General features: G+C 45.4%; 2 protein-coding genes across 2 annotated transcripts; both read right to left on the bottom strand.

Moving 5' to 3' along the window:
- Window positions 1–738: 738 nt before the first annotated feature.
- Window positions 739–1,683, bottom strand: LOC103677304 (olfactory receptor 5-like). Its single transcript, XM_008706576.2, has one exon. It carries the CDS (start codon window positions 1,681–1,683, stop codon window positions 739–741), a length of 945 nt encoding a protein of 314 aa, XP_008704798.2.
- Window positions 1,684–10,235: 8,552 nt separating this feature from the next.
- Window positions 10,236–11,512, bottom strand: LOC121103459 (olfactory receptor 5-like). Its single transcript, XM_040633766.1, has one exon. It carries the CDS (start codon window positions 11,510–11,512, stop codon window positions 10,574–10,576), a length of 939 nt encoding a protein of 312 aa, XP_040489700.1. The 3' UTR covers window positions 10,236–10,573.
- Window positions 11,513–15,360: the final 3,848 nt, after the last annotated feature.

Here is a 15,360-nt window from a genome sequence, read left to right as displayed (position 1 = left end):
GTTATGTTAGTCACCATACAGGACATCCCAAGTTTTTGATGTAAAGTTCCATGATTCATTAGTTGTGTATAACACCCAGTGCACCATGCAATACGTGCCCTCCTTAATACCCAAGTGATGGTTCTTTAAAAAGTTAAACATAGAGTTACCATTTGACTCAGCAGATCCACTCCTAGGCATATACCCAAGAAAAATAAAAACATATCCACACAAAAAGTTGTACACAAATGTTTACAGCAGCATTATTCTTAATAACCAAAAAGTGAAAACAACCTAGATATCCATCAATTGATGAATGGGTAAATAATAAATGGCGTATCCATACAATGGAATATTATTCGGCCATTAAAAGGAATGAAGTACCGATGTACCTACATCATGTATACGCCTCAAAAATAATACTCTAAGTGCAGGAAGCCACACAAAAGGCCACATATTATATTGTTTCATTTATACAAAATGTCCCACACAGGCAAATCCATACAGAAAAAGATTTGCAGTTTCTTAAGGCTGGCGTGCTGGGTTTGGGGAGTGACTTCTAACGTGCACGGGGTTTTCTTGGTAGTGATGAAAACATTCTGGAATTAGATGGTGGTGATGGGTGCACAGCTTTGTGAATATACTAAAACCCACTGAATTGCACATTTTGAAGTGCGAAGTGTATGGCATGTGAAATATATGTCAATAAAAATGAAACGTATTGATAACCTGAGATCTCCCCATGCCCTGGTCAGCGGGTCAGCCTCGGAACCAGTATAGGGTTCTACGGAATGCTGCCTGGACCTCCCTGTTCCGCAGGCAGTAGATGACGGGGTTGCACATGGGTGTGACCACCGTGTAGATGACTGACAGCACCTTGTTGAGGTCCATGGCTTCTATGCGGCTGGGACGGGCATAGATGAAGAGAGTGGCCGCATAGAAGATGCCCACCACCACCAGGTGTGATGCACAGGTGGAAAAGGCCTTGTGACGGGCAGCGGCTGATGACATGCGGAACACAGCCCTCCCAATGGCCACATAGGAGGCTATGGCCACAAGGAGGGAACCCCAGAGGATGACAATGGCAGAGATGAAGTCCACCATCTCGGTCAGGGCCACGTGAGTGCAGGACAGGTTGAGCAGAGGGGAGACATCACAGAAGAAGTGGTTGAGGACGTTGGGGCCGCAGTAGGACAGGCTGGCGATGCAAGATGTCTTGACCACCGAGACCAGCAATCCCCCAAGCCATGAAGTCATGGCCAAGCCCAGGCAGACCTGGGGCCTCATGAGCAGTGGGTAGTGGAGTGGGCGGCAGATGGCCACGTAGCGGTCATAGGCCATGGAGGTCAGGAGGGTGCACTCCGTGCAGATGAGGGAGATGAAGAAGAAGAGCTGGGTCATGCAGGCTGTGAAGGAGATGTGGAAGGGTCCAGTCCACAGCCCCACGAGCAGGCTGGGCATGGTCACTGACACGTAGCACATCTCCAGGCAGCTCAGGTTGCCCAGGAAGAAGTACATGGGCTTGCGGAGCTCGCTGTGGCTGCAGATGAGACAGACGATGAGCGTGTTCTCCAGGAGCGTCAGCAGGTAGAGGGTCAGGAAGACGGCAAACAGGACGCCCCTCATGCCCAGCCTGGCGGACAAGCCCAGCAAGACAAACTCCTGGACTCTGGACATGTTGCCCGACTCCAGGGACCTCTCCATCTAAGTGAAGAAAGAAATAGGTTAGTGGAGACCATGATCCAGGCGGGAGTAAAATGGTAGAAGAGGAAGAGCATCAGGGGCCCCGAGAGCCGCTGGACGTGCTGTAGGCTGACTGTTGGCGGGGGACCGGTGAGCTGGAAACTCGCAAAACTGGAATCGAAAAACTTCCACCTGTACTTGGCAAATCTGTGATCTTCGGCAAGACAACCTTTATGAGCCTCAGTTCTCTTGTCTGTAAAATGGAGGTGAGAGCTATGATCGTTCTTTCTTTTCTTTTGATGACTTTAAATGGTCTTCTCTAGGTTGGATTTCTTTCTTTCAAACCCCACGTTGGGTATAGCGATCACTTTAATAAATAAATAAGCTTTAAAATTTTTTTTATATTTTATTACATTATGTTAGTCACCATACAGTACATCTCCAGTTTTTGATATAAAGTTCCATGATTCATTAGTTGCGTATAACACCCAGTGCACCATGCAATACGTGCCCTCCTTACTACCCATCACCAGCTTTAAAAAAATTTTAAAAATAAAATGTAAAAATCTAATCATCAAGAGAAAATCTGATCACCAGAAAAAAGTTAAAAGTCACAAACTGGAAAAATATTCCTGCAATACAGATGAGTAACAAGGGATCCCTACATAGGATCTACAAAGAAATTGGTCAATTAATATGCAAAATAATTTTTTCCATAGAAAATTCGGGAAAAGGCCTGCAAGTGTACCTCCCCAAAGAGTTTCATCACTCAAAGCATGGAAATATGCTAATCTCATTAGGAGCCAAGGAAATGGAAATTAAAACCAAAATTAGATAACACTTCCCATCCATGGAATTGACACAAATATACATGTCTGAAAATATTAAGTTTAATAATGAGAACTTTCATACACGGCTGCTGGGAGTCCGAATCGTATGCTCATTTCAGAAAATAATTTCGCATCATGTAGTAAGTTTTAAGGTGTGAGCATGTCCCAGAAATTGTATGTCTAAGCATATATCCAGGGTAAGTACTGTTCACAGCAGCACTGTTTTACCAGCAAAAAAGATTAAAAAAAAAAAAACCACCAAAACCCTGTAAACATCCCAAGAGCCCAGCAGCGTTGATAAATAAATAGTGATCTCATTATATAATGGAATACTATTCTGTAAATAAATGAATGAATCAGACCCACCTTTGATGCTATGAATAAATCAATCTCAGAAACGTTATATTGAACAAAAAAAAAGTTACATAAGTGTGCAGATTTAATTCCATTTACATAAAGGTCGACTGTGCAAAAATTTTTAAGAAATAGATTGTTTGGGGATGCAAAGTCACATGGCCAAAGAAGATAAGAAAATAATGAGCCCCAAATTCAAGAAGGATACTTCTTACCAGTGAGGAGTGGTCTAGGAAGGGCACACAGGGGCTTCAAAGATAAACAGTCATGTTCTTAAAATAACTAACGAGTACGAGGGAGTCATTGCATCTTTATTTTATTTTATTATTCTACCTCTTATGTAAATTCCGATATAGTCAATGTGCAGCATTATAGTAGCTTCAGGTGTACAATGTAGTGATTTATGGAAGCAGCCCAAGTGCCCATCGGCTGATGAATGGATAAGGAAGATGGGGCCAAGAGCCGCCCCCTCCACTGACCCGCCAGGCCGGCCACGCCACGTGATCTTACTGCTAGTACTGACCTGATGCATCTCCTTTAGGAGCCTCAGTTTAAAACACACTGTCATTCAGGTTAAGAGAAGGGCTTTGGGATCAGACGGAGACTGGTTCCAGCCCGGGCTCCGTCCCTGCCCTAGACCAGGACTCTGACTTCCTCCGTGTCTCCTCTCCATCTGCAGCAGGGACCCTGTCACACTGTCATGGGGATTAAATCTCAGGTAGTCTCCACGGCCCGGGAGTGTTGGCACCCCACAGGTGACTTGCAGGAGGGAGAGCTTTTCTGGTCTTCTCTTTTTTTCTTTCCCAAATCAAGTGAACTTGTTTTCTTACCTCTCGGCTAATGTGACACAGGTCCTGCTTTTCTTTTCTAAAGGAGACTCTGGGGGCCAAAACTTGTCAGCTTCTGCCCCTGGTCATGAGTGAAGACGCCAGGAACTTGAAGAGGTGGCCAGTCAGTTCAAGGACGTCAGAGAGGTTTGGAAGAAGCTGTCTTTGTCCTGAGCAGTGGTTTCACCGCCTCTCTCCATTTCGGCACCCTGTGTTCTCTGAGCTGCCAAGAGAACTCTGTCCGTACAGCCAGCCGCAAGCAGAAGGGCCAGTTTAAATCCAAGAGATGGACCTTAGGGGGCTGTCCTAATCTCTGTGGATTTAGAGGGAAGATGGAAGTGAAAACTTCTCGTGAATTGTACCAGGGCTTGGGAAGGTGGCTCGATGCCAAGGTTGCTTCCAAGTCCATTCTCACACAGTTTAGAGCCCATAATAGATGTGAGGATGTGTGTGGGACACTGGCATTGCCACGCTGAATGAGACATAATTCCTGCTCTCGAGTTGCTCCCAGGAGCCTGAGGGATAATGACCCTGAACAGACATTTACACATACGATAGTGAGAGATGAGCAACCTGAGGGTGTTCAGAGACAGGGAACCTGGAGGTTTGGGGATACACTGCAGGGGGGAGGTCGGAGCTCAGTCTCAGAAGTATTACGAGATCACCTCTGCCTGAAGCAAGACAAAAAACGGATAGCTAGAGCATTCTAACAGCTCATACAGAAAGTTGAAATACCCTTTCCTCACTGCTGGAGATTTTAGCTGCCAGAGTTGGCATTTAATATTAAGCATTCTATGCACGAAACACACTTTTCTCTCTAGGCTACGGATTGCCCACTAAATAGATCTCTCCATTCCCAGAACGCCCAATGCAAATCTGGAGGGAGAACTCTCAAATTCCATTTTCTCCTTTTTCTGTTCTTCTTTTGTGTGATCAAATGACCTAGACAGATTTAAAAGTAATGTGTTATATGCAACTAATGAATCATCGAACTTTACATCAAAAACCAGGGATGTACTGTGTGGTGACTGACATAATATAATAAAAAATATTAAAAACTAAAATAAAATAAAAGTAATGTGCCCATAACTACAACATAGCATTCTTTCAGAAACAGTAAAACCTTGGTCTATAATATGCTGCAGTGAATAAACAACACAAAATATTTTTGAGCTAATGTGTGACCCACATTCTCTCCAGTGTGTCCTCTGCTCCTCCCCTCTTTTAGGGAACGAAGATTAAAATACTTTAACGCACTCGTACGTGTACTTGCATAGCTTTATTCTAGACACACAAACACAACACAATGCATTTTGCACATCTGTGCCCATGTCGGTCCTTCTGTCCAGACAGCCCTTTTCCTTCCCCTCCGAGTGAAATCTCACTCATCTCTCAAGCTCATGCTCACCTCCTTAGAGAAGCTCTCACCCATGTTTCCTTTCCAGACACCAGGAATGAACCTTTTCCTCCCTCCTGAGGGGGAAGTGTGCGAGATAAACACGGCTTGATCCCCAGCAGGTATCCAGGAATTTGATTGAACACCTGGGCTCCAACCCCACTTGGAGAAATGTCCTGGGAATCTGGAGCATGAGAATCTGAATTTGAATTCCTGCTCTATCATTCAAAGGCTGTGTGACTTGGACCTCCCTGAGTCTCCGAGTCCCCATCTATAAAACGGCGACGATGATGGTCCCCTGGAAGAGTTCTCATGAAGATTAAGCTAATCAGTGCTCGTAAAGCACCTAGTACGATGCCTAGTACCTACTAGGAGCTCGTGAGTGGTAGCTATTGATTGCTATTACTGATACCTGTCTAATGAAGATCACATACACGTCTCAGAGATGATGTAAAAATTAAATTAATAGAGACATGTACAGATCCAGCACAGTCATGGACACACGGCAGCCAGTGAATGTTAATTCTTTCCCTTAAGTCTAACTCCTGCTTCGCTCCTGACACTAATAAAGCTCTGAGTACCTTTATTATAAGTCCTTATTTACTTTCTCCTGGCACCACTAAACTGTGACCTCATTCAGAGAAGGGACATTGTCTCTTATTTCTGTATTCTTTGCAATGAAATGTTAGTTGATTTGGGGGGGGGCACCTAATACCTGGACCCTGACCCTGACAAAGTTTTTCTGAGAAGAAATCATTTTAACTTTGGAATAGTTGATCATGGACCATATAGGGATGTGTGGTCAGAGGGACATGGTGAAGGGAAGGAGAAAAGTCTGGAAAAGGAGTGGCCCATAACGGGCCCTAATGTATTTTCCAAGTCCTTTACTAATGGATATTTGTGGAGTTGTCCAGGTTTTGCTAGTGTGAACACTGCTTCCGTAGATATCCTGGCGTGCTTATGTTTGCCCACGTATAGAAATAGATGTTTAAGCTACATGTAGTGAAGCAGAATAATTATTGGATATACAACAATTAATCTTATACACATTACAAAATTACCATCTGAAAATACTGCATGGATTGACATTCCCATCAAGGACATCCACGAATGTGTGTTTGTTACCCCTTTAATTGTACTTGTTCTCTTAAATTGTCTCCATTTTTTAGAACTCATGGATGGGGGTGCCTGGGGGTGGCACAGTCGTTAAGCGTCTGCCTTCGGCTCAGGGCATGATCCTGGCGTTCTGGGATCGAGCCCCACATCAGGCTCCTCCACTGGGAGCCTGCTTCTTCCTCTCCCACTCCCCCTGCTTGTGTTCCCTCTCTCGCTGGCTGTCTCTATCTCTGTCGAATAAATAAATAAAATCTTAAAAAAAAAAAAAAGAACTCACGGATGAAGAATAACACTATTCTTTCTGTGTACATTTGTGTGTTTAGCAGTGACGTGGCCGAAGCAGGAGCATGCTGCTAAACTACATCTCCCAGCATCCCTTGCACTTCGGTATGACCATGTGACTCATTCCTGGCCAATGCAGTGTGGGCAGCAGTGATGCATATAAATCCAGACCTGGCCCTTCAAACCCTGGGTGATGCCTCATTCTCATTTCCTCTCCCTCTCTCTGTCCCTGCCTGTCTACAGATAAAATTTTAAGTGGGGCACCCCAAGGCTCTGGAGGATAACAGGTACTATAAGGAAGGACTCTGGGTCCCCGGGCAGCTGCAGGAGGGCCAGCACCCCTTGGCAACCTGCACTGAATTATGGTGCAGATGAGACATAAACCTCAGCATTGGGGGTGCTGAGATCTGGGGCGTCTATAACAGCAGCAGAGTGCACCGTGCTGCCCTTTACAATCCTCTTAGGCTTACGTCTTGCTCCAGCCACGGACACAGGCTCTGATGAGCTCCACACAGGTAACTGGAGAGCACGGAATCTCCAGTCTACGCCCAGTGTCTCTTTCAACAGGACCCAAAAGAAGAAGACCCACAGGAACCCACTCAGCTCTCGTGGATCTGCAGCTCATAGGGCCAGGTGTATAAATACACTGTGATCCAAGGCGAGAGAAGGAAAAGGTACAAAAACTGGGGAAAACAAGGGAAATTATTATTATTTGCAGGTAACATGATTATTTGCACAGAAAAGCCTGAGGAATCTATGAACACATGATAAAGCCAAAACATGAGATTATGAAGATTGTGGGATACAGGACGAATGCACAGAAACCAGTTTTGTTTCTAAATACTAGATGTGGCAGTTGGAAAATAAATTTACAGAACGATTAAGTATACAAAAGTATCGAAAACATTAAATACATGGGAATAAATTTAAGGAAAGATTCACACAACCTCTACAGTAAAAATCTGAAATATTGCTGACAGGACAGCTACAGGTTAAAAGTGCTAAATATGGGAGCAACCGAAGAGTCCATCCTGAGATGAATGGATACGGACGAGTGTGGTGTACACATGTACACACACGCCCCCCCCCCAGACATACACGCTGGAATATCATGCAGACATTGAAGCAAGATGAGATCATGTCAACATAAACGGACCCGGAGGGTGCGACGCTAAGTGAAATAAGTCAGTCTGAGAAAGACAAATACCATATGATTCCATCCCTGTGTGGAATCTAAAAAATAAAAAGGAATAAATAAACAAACAAAAAGCAGACTCAGAGCTGCAAACACCGAGATCAAATTGATGGTTGCCAGAGGGGAGGCGTGGGGGATGGGCTAAATGGGTGAAGGGCAGTGGGAGGCACAGGCTTCCAGTGACGCCATGCGTACGGCTGGGGGATGAAGGGTACAGCACGGGGAATATGGTCAACGGTATTGGAATAGGTTGTATAGTGACAGGTGGCAGCCACACTCGTGGTGAGCACAGCAGAATGTTTGATCTTGTGGAGTCACCATGTTGTACCTGAAACTAATGTGACACAGGTCAGCTACACTCAAAAAAAATTTCAAGTGCTACATAAATGGAAAGGTATACCGTATTTATGATTTGAAAGACTCAGTGTTGTCAAAAATGTCAATTCTCTCCCAAAATGATTTCTAGACTCAATCCAATTATAATTATAATCTAAGGAGACATTCTTTATAAAAATGCATAGCTGAATCTAAAATTTATATGGTAACGTAAAGAACCTAGAAGAGCCAAAACTACCTTAACAAAGAACATAGTGGGAGAACTTAAAATTCCTGACATTAATTCTTACAGTAACACTCCGGTAATCAAGACAACTTCCTATTGGTGAAACTATAAACAAATAGATTGATAGAGAATAAATAAGGAGCTTAGAGATAGAGCCACATTATCAGGAAAACATAAATCAACACCACAGTGAGATACCACCTCACAGCAGTCAGAATGGCTCCAATTAACAAGTCAGGAAATGACAGATGTTGGCGAGGATGTGGAGAAAGGGGATCCCTCTTACACGGTTGGTGGGAATGCAAGCTGGTGCAGCCACTCTGGGAAACAGTATGGAGATTCCTCAAAAAGTTGAAAATAGAGCTACCCTACGACCCAGCAATTGCACTACTGGGTATTTACCCCAAAGATACTGATGTAGTGATCTGAAGGGGCACCTGCACCCCAATGTTCATAGCACCAATGTCCACAACAGCCAAACTGTGGAAGTGCCCAGATGTCCATTGACAGATGAATGGATAAAGAAGATGTGGTGTCTATGCACACTGGAATATTCCTCAGCCATCAGAAAGAACGAAAGCTTGCCATTTGCAATGATGTGGATGGAACTAGAGGGTATAATGCTAAGCAAAATAAGTCAGGCAGACAAAGACAATTATCATATGACTTCACTCATATGTGGAATTTAAGAAGCAAAACAGATGAACATAGGAGAAGGGAAGGAAAATAAAATATGATCAAAATAGGGAGGCAAACCATAAGAGACTCTTAACTATACAGAACAAACTGAGGGTTGCTGGAGGGGAGGTGGGTGGGGGATGGGGTAAGTGGGGGATGGGCATTAAGGAGGGCAGGTGATGTAATAAGCACTGGGTGTTATAGGCAACTGATGAATCACTAAATTCTATTCCTGACACCAATACTGTATTACATGTTAACTAAATTGAATTTAAATAAAATATTTCAAAAAAAGAAAAAGAGCCACCTTTTTATGCTCCATCTGATTTTTGACAAAATTGCCAATGCAATTTAATGGGAGGGTCTTTCCAACAATCATTTTGGTAAAGCTGGATTATTATGGAAAAAATAAAGCTCAACTTCTACCACAGACAGACAGACAGACACACACACAGAGATGTTTTGAGTGGCATCATACACACCAATTAGACAGCTAAAAGTACGAACCTTCTAGGAGATGGTTTTATGTGATCGGGAAATGGCAAATTTTGTTAGGATGTAATAAGTAATAACTGTAAATTTAAATATTGATAATCTAGACTTCACCAAAATTGAAAGCTTCTCTTTATTAAAACTATTTGGTCTCCTGGGTGTCTCAGTTGGTTTAGCATCTGCCTTCAACTCAGGTCGTGGTCCTGGGGTCCGGCATGGGGCTCAGTGTGGAGTCTGCTTCTCCCTCTCCCTCTGCCCCTCCCCACTGTTTGTGCTCTCTCTCTCTCTCAAATAAGTAAATGAAATCTTTTTTAAAAAGGCACTATTAAGAATGCATATAGGTTGGATGCCTGGGTGACTCAGTTGGGTAAGCATCCAACTGTTGACCGGCGCTCGAGTTATGGCCTCAGGTGGTGAGGTCGGGCTCCGCACTCAGCAGGGCGTCTGCTTGAGTCTCTGTCTCTCTCTCCCTCTGCCCCTCCCCCCGCTCACATGTGCATGCACTCTCTCGCAAATAAATAAATAAGTAAATAAATAACTAAATAGTAAAATCTTTTTAAAAGGAATATGGGTAGGTAGTAGCTAGTAGCAAAGGGATAGGGAAGGGATTGATGCGAAAGCCCTGTCCTAAATTTATTTAGCATATGTGTATCGGCCCTTATCACCATGTCAAAGATATAAATCTATTTCCTTTTATTTAGTAGCTCCAATGTTTATCTCAGAACAAATATAATTATTTAATCCATCCATTTTGAATGGGTATCAGGTTGTTTCTGATTTTTTTCATTACAAAGATGCTGTGAATATCTCTGTATCTATTATCTATCTCTACTTGTGGGGACATACAGAAACACTTGGTAAGTGTTTGTCATTCTAGGAATCAAATGATGGGGTTGTTGAATTTGCATTTCTTGGTTTACTAATAAAGTGGACCATGCTGTCATGTGAGTTACCAGTCCCTTATCATTCATCTTTGATGACTTGCTTTCTCATAGACATTGGTCACTTTTCCCATGGGTAATTCAGATTTTGTTCTTGACTGAAACGAACTCATTGTTTATTAGATGGGAAACGTAGTCCTTCAGTTGTTCTTTTGCCTTTCGGTGTCATGGTTGGAATTTCGTAGCCATGGCAGATCTTCAATCAGGAGACAAGAGGTCCAATGATCCAAGACTGCAGTCAAGGCCAGTGGAGAGTTTTCCGAAGCGCCACATGGACCTCCCTGTTCCGCAGGCAGTAGATGACGGGGTTGCACATGGGTGTGACCACCGTGTAGACGACTGACAGCACCTTGTTGAGGTCCATGGATTTGATGCGGCTGGGACGGCAGTAGATGAAGAGGGCTGCTGAGTAGAAGATGCCCACCACAATCAGGTGGGAGGCGCAGGTGGAAAAGGCCTTGCGCCGGGCAGCGGCTGACGGCATGCGGAGCACGGCCACCCCGATGGCTGAGTAGGAGGCCAGTGCTACCAACAGTGTTCCACAGAAGATGACGATGGCAGAGATGAAGTCCACCAGCTCGGTCAGGGCCACATGGGTGCAGGACAGGTTGAGCAGAGGAGAGACATCACAGAAAAATTGGTTGAGGACGTTGGGGCCACAGTACGACAGGCTGGCGATGCAAGACGTCTTGACCACCGAGACCAGCAGTCCCCCAAGCCATGAGGACATGGCCAAGCCCAGGCAGACCTGGGGCCTCATGAGCAGTGGGTAGTGGAGTGGGCGGCAGATGGCCACGTAGCGGTCATAGGCCATGGAGGCCAGGAGGGTGCACTCCGTGCAGATGAGGGAGACGAAGAAGAAGAGCTGGGTCATGCAGGCTGTGAAGGGCACGTGGAAGGGTCCAGTCCACAGCCCCACGAGCAGGCTGGGCGTGGTCACTGACACGTAGCACATCTCCAGGCAGCTCAGGTTGCCCAGGAAGAAGTACATGGGCTTGCGGAGCTCGCTGTGGCTGCAGATGAGACAGACGATGAGCGTGTTCTCCAGGAGCGTCAGCAGGTAGAGGGTCAAGAAGACGGCAAACAGGACGCCCCTCATGCCCAGACTGGCGGACAAGCCCAGCAAGACAAACTCCTGGACTCTGGTCATGTTGCCCGACTCCAGGGACCTCTCCATCTAAGAACAAATACATCTACAATATATTTTGCACACCCTTCTCTTTATATCTTGCCTTCCTGTAGATCCAGCCATTATATCACCTGAGTAAATGAAATAAACTCGTGTCTGCATTCTCTGCCTCCATTCTTGCTCCATTTCTGCACAGCTGCTGGTAGGGTCTTTCAAAATCATAGATCATATAAGGTTACTCCTCGGCTTAAAGCCCTTGACACATTCCCATTATCCTTAGAATAAACATCATGTGTCCTCTCATGGCTCTCAAGCCCCCAATTTTCTGATCCTTGCCAGTTACTTCAGCTTTAACTCATGTCATGGCTGCTTTTCTCACACCCACTGGGGCCCCATGGGGGCCCTTTTACCTCCTCAAATGCTCCGAGGTCCTTCCAGCCTTAAATAATCCCCATACAAAGTCCCTTCTTTCTGAAACAGCCTTCTCCCCATTCTTGCTTTTCCCATTTCTGGGAACCCTTGACATCCTTGGCAGGAGTTTCTTGTTGCCTTAGCCTTAGACAATCCCCGATCAAAATCCCCTATCCTGTGTCATTATTCTTAGCCCTGCAACCCATTCCTTCCTTCCACCGTGATTGTTACTCATTTTATTTATTTCAAACTACTTGCACAAACTGGTGGTTGTCAGAGGAGAGTGCGGGGTGGGGGGACGGGAGAAATAGGTGAAGGGAAGTAAGGAGAGCGCTTGTGGTGAGCACTGAGCAATGCATAGAAGTGTTGGACCAATTTATTGTATGCCTGACACAAATATAACCCTGGCTGTTAATACTACTGGGATTTGAATGAATGAATGAATGAATGAATGAATGAATGAATGAATGAATGAAATTACTTGCATGTTTGTTCAGTTATGCATTGTCTCTCCAACTGGATTGTGAGCCTCTTGAGAAAGAAACGGAGTCTGTCTCACTCAGAGCTCTCACCTCAGAACCTAGCAAAGGAGTGCACTGCCCAGTACACCACAGGTTCTCCACATGCTTATTCGAAGCACGGAGGACCAGACGTGGACTTTCAGGCATCACACTCCCCAGCAGGTGCTGAGAACCAGACGATGACCGGACCCCCAGCCCCAGGGACGATGAGTCCAGGGAGGCCTCGGAAGAAAACACTAGCCACAGGGGAATGGAACAGGCAGTGAGACCTTTTAAGTCCCCATCCTCAAATACACAAGAGGAAGTTAGCCATTTCTTTTTTCATCTTACTGCTTTTGCTTTTTGTATTGCTGTTGTCCACGTTACATATCACAACAAAGGGAAGGTTTTCCTTCTGGTTCAAAGCAGGAAATGGTCATTGTTCCCAAACAGTGGACTGTCACCATCTAGTCCAGAATGTGAATGAGCAGTGCCTTCTCTGAAGATCACTGAGGTTCTCAGAGGCTATGAGCACAAAGTGAGGACACTGGGATTTTTTTTTTTTTCCCAAACCAGTTCTGCCTGATTTTACCACCTACCAGTGCCCCGTATGAGGCTGCAGTGTTTGTGACACATGCCCTGGTCTGTTTGAGAGCTACCCGAGTCCATTCTGTCCCGGAACCTCCCCTGGCACGGCCGAGCAGCTATGCCTATCCCAACTATACGGCACAGATGACGTCTGCTTCAGTCCTACCCTGGCTTCTGCCTTTTACAGGGATCTCCTTCAGAATGAAACGACATACCTCTGAATCCTGGACATGCCCCTTCCTCCCTAAGAGGTCTCTGAGCTGGTCACTTACCTCTCTGAGCCCTAGTCAGCTCACAAATAAATCCTGGGGTTCTGACTGCAGGGAACACTGGCATTGATCAACATTTACCAAATGCCAAATGTTGTGTCAGGCGATCTTCGCTGTATTTTATCCCCCTCACGGCGCTGAGAAGGAATCATCAATGATCCCATCTTACAGATGTGAAAACTACGGATCCAAGAGTCCGTTTGTTTCCCCGAGGCCTCCCAGCAGTAAGTAGTAAAATACAGACTCAGCTTCGCAGGTCGGCTGACCCCATGACTCGTGGCATTTGGGGTAATATTTTCATTTTACTTGTTTGGAAACACATTGGCAAAGAGAAAAAGAAAATTATCCTTCTACTCTAGGAAGGGAAAGTTAGGACTGGAAGGACCATTTGAAGGTACTAAGTTTGACAGCCTCGTTTTTTATGGGAAGGAACTGAACACCTAGACAGGTGAAGGGTTGTGGTTGATGTCATGATTTCCTAGTTAAAATGGATTTGAGGGGTGCCTGCATGGCTCCGTTGGTTAAGCATCTGCGTTTGGCTCAGGTCATGATCCCAGGGTCCTGGGATCGAGTCCCGCATCAGGCTCCCTACTCAGCGGGGAGTCTGCTTCTCTCTCTCCCTCTGCTGCTCCCCCCTCTCGCTCTCTCTCTGTCAAATAAGAAGATAAAAACCTTTTCAAAAATCGATTTGAGTTTCCCAAAATACCAGATGTCAAGTGGCTGCAGCTAGACCTGTCTTGGGATCCCGGACAAAGAGTCTGTAGGTAGGATCCAATTTCACCGTGCCATTCACCTGTGAAGAAAGCTGTTTCAGCCCCATTTTACTGATAAAGAATCAGAGGCGTAGAAAGTATGAGGCATTGCTCAACTGACGTCAGTCGGTGATGGAGGTGGTGCTCCCTGCAGTTTGACTCACAGATGACGGTCTGCACCTTGGAACCAGAGTTGCCTGGGTCCTTCACCACGTGGGGTCAAACTCCCCTGATGACACTTCTAACCTCAGAGAAGATCGAATGCAGCAACGAGGTGAATACACTCACTGCTCGGGTGAGGTCTGTTCGGTTCAGTCCAGTAGTGGTAGCAGCTGTGTCCAGTCCTGACACAGGCACCCCCCTTCTGCCCACGGCATCCCCGCACCCAGGAAGCTCGCTGTGGTCCTGGGTGGGACTCCAGTCAAGCCCATCCAGTGGAGGGGATGGTGGAGCTCCCACAGGTGCTGAACAAGAACTCCCCCACTGACCTCTCCTCCTCGTGTCCACCCCCGATAGATTCTTCTCTTCCCTGATCCACTTTCTCTGTGCTCCCGCTTCTGTTAATAATCCCTCTCTTTGTCCCTGTACCACACTTACCTGGGCTGTGAAGTATCCCAAGGGTCAGACGTCACAGCCAGGCACCTTAGATGCCAAGAGGTTTTGCTTTGTTTTGTTTTGTTTTGTTTTTGCTTATCTTACATAAGAACCAATCAATTTAATTTCAAAGGTCACTTTGGAATTCTCCAGCCCGGAATCAGAGTGCACAGTGACTATTCAGTGTTTGTGTCTCATACCATAAGCATTTATCAAACACCAGCAATGTAGTGTGCACAGCGGGAATATGGAGGCAAACAAGATAAGACCCCCCCCCCCGCCCCCGAGGAGTTTCCTACCCGATTCTTTTTGTTTTTAATGTTTTTTTATTCTATTATGTTAGTCACCATACAGTACATCCCTCGTTTCTGATGTAAAGTTCGATGATTCATTAGTTGCGTATAACACCCAGTGCACCATGCAATACGTGCCCTCCTTACTACCCATCACCAGCCTATCCCATTCCCCCACCCCCCTCCCCTCTGAAGCCCTCAGTTTGTTTCCCAGAGTCCATAGTCTCTCATGTTTCATTCCCCCTTCTGATTACCCCCCTTTCTTTATCCCTTTCTTCCCCTACCGATCTTCCTAGTTCTTATGTTCCATAGATGAGAGAAACCATATGATAATTGTCTTTCTTTGCTTGACTTATTTCACTTAGCATTATCTCCTCCAGTGCTGTCCATGTTGCAGCAAATGTTGAGAAATCGTTCTTTCTGATAGCTGAGTAATATTCCATTGTATATATGGACCACATCTTCTTAATCCAGTCATCTGTTGAAGGG

This window comes from Ursus maritimus, unplaced genomic scaffold, assembly GCF_017311325.1.
Source record: "Ursus maritimus isolate PB19 unplaced genomic scaffold, ASM1731132v1 scaffold_19, whole genome shotgun sequence".
NCBI classification, from domain to species: domain Eukaryota; kingdom Metazoa; phylum Chordata; class Mammalia; order Carnivora; family Ursidae; genus Ursus; species Ursus maritimus.
The sequence above is the reverse complement of the archived record's forward strand: the minus strand, read 5'-3'. Positions and strand labels throughout refer to the sequence as shown.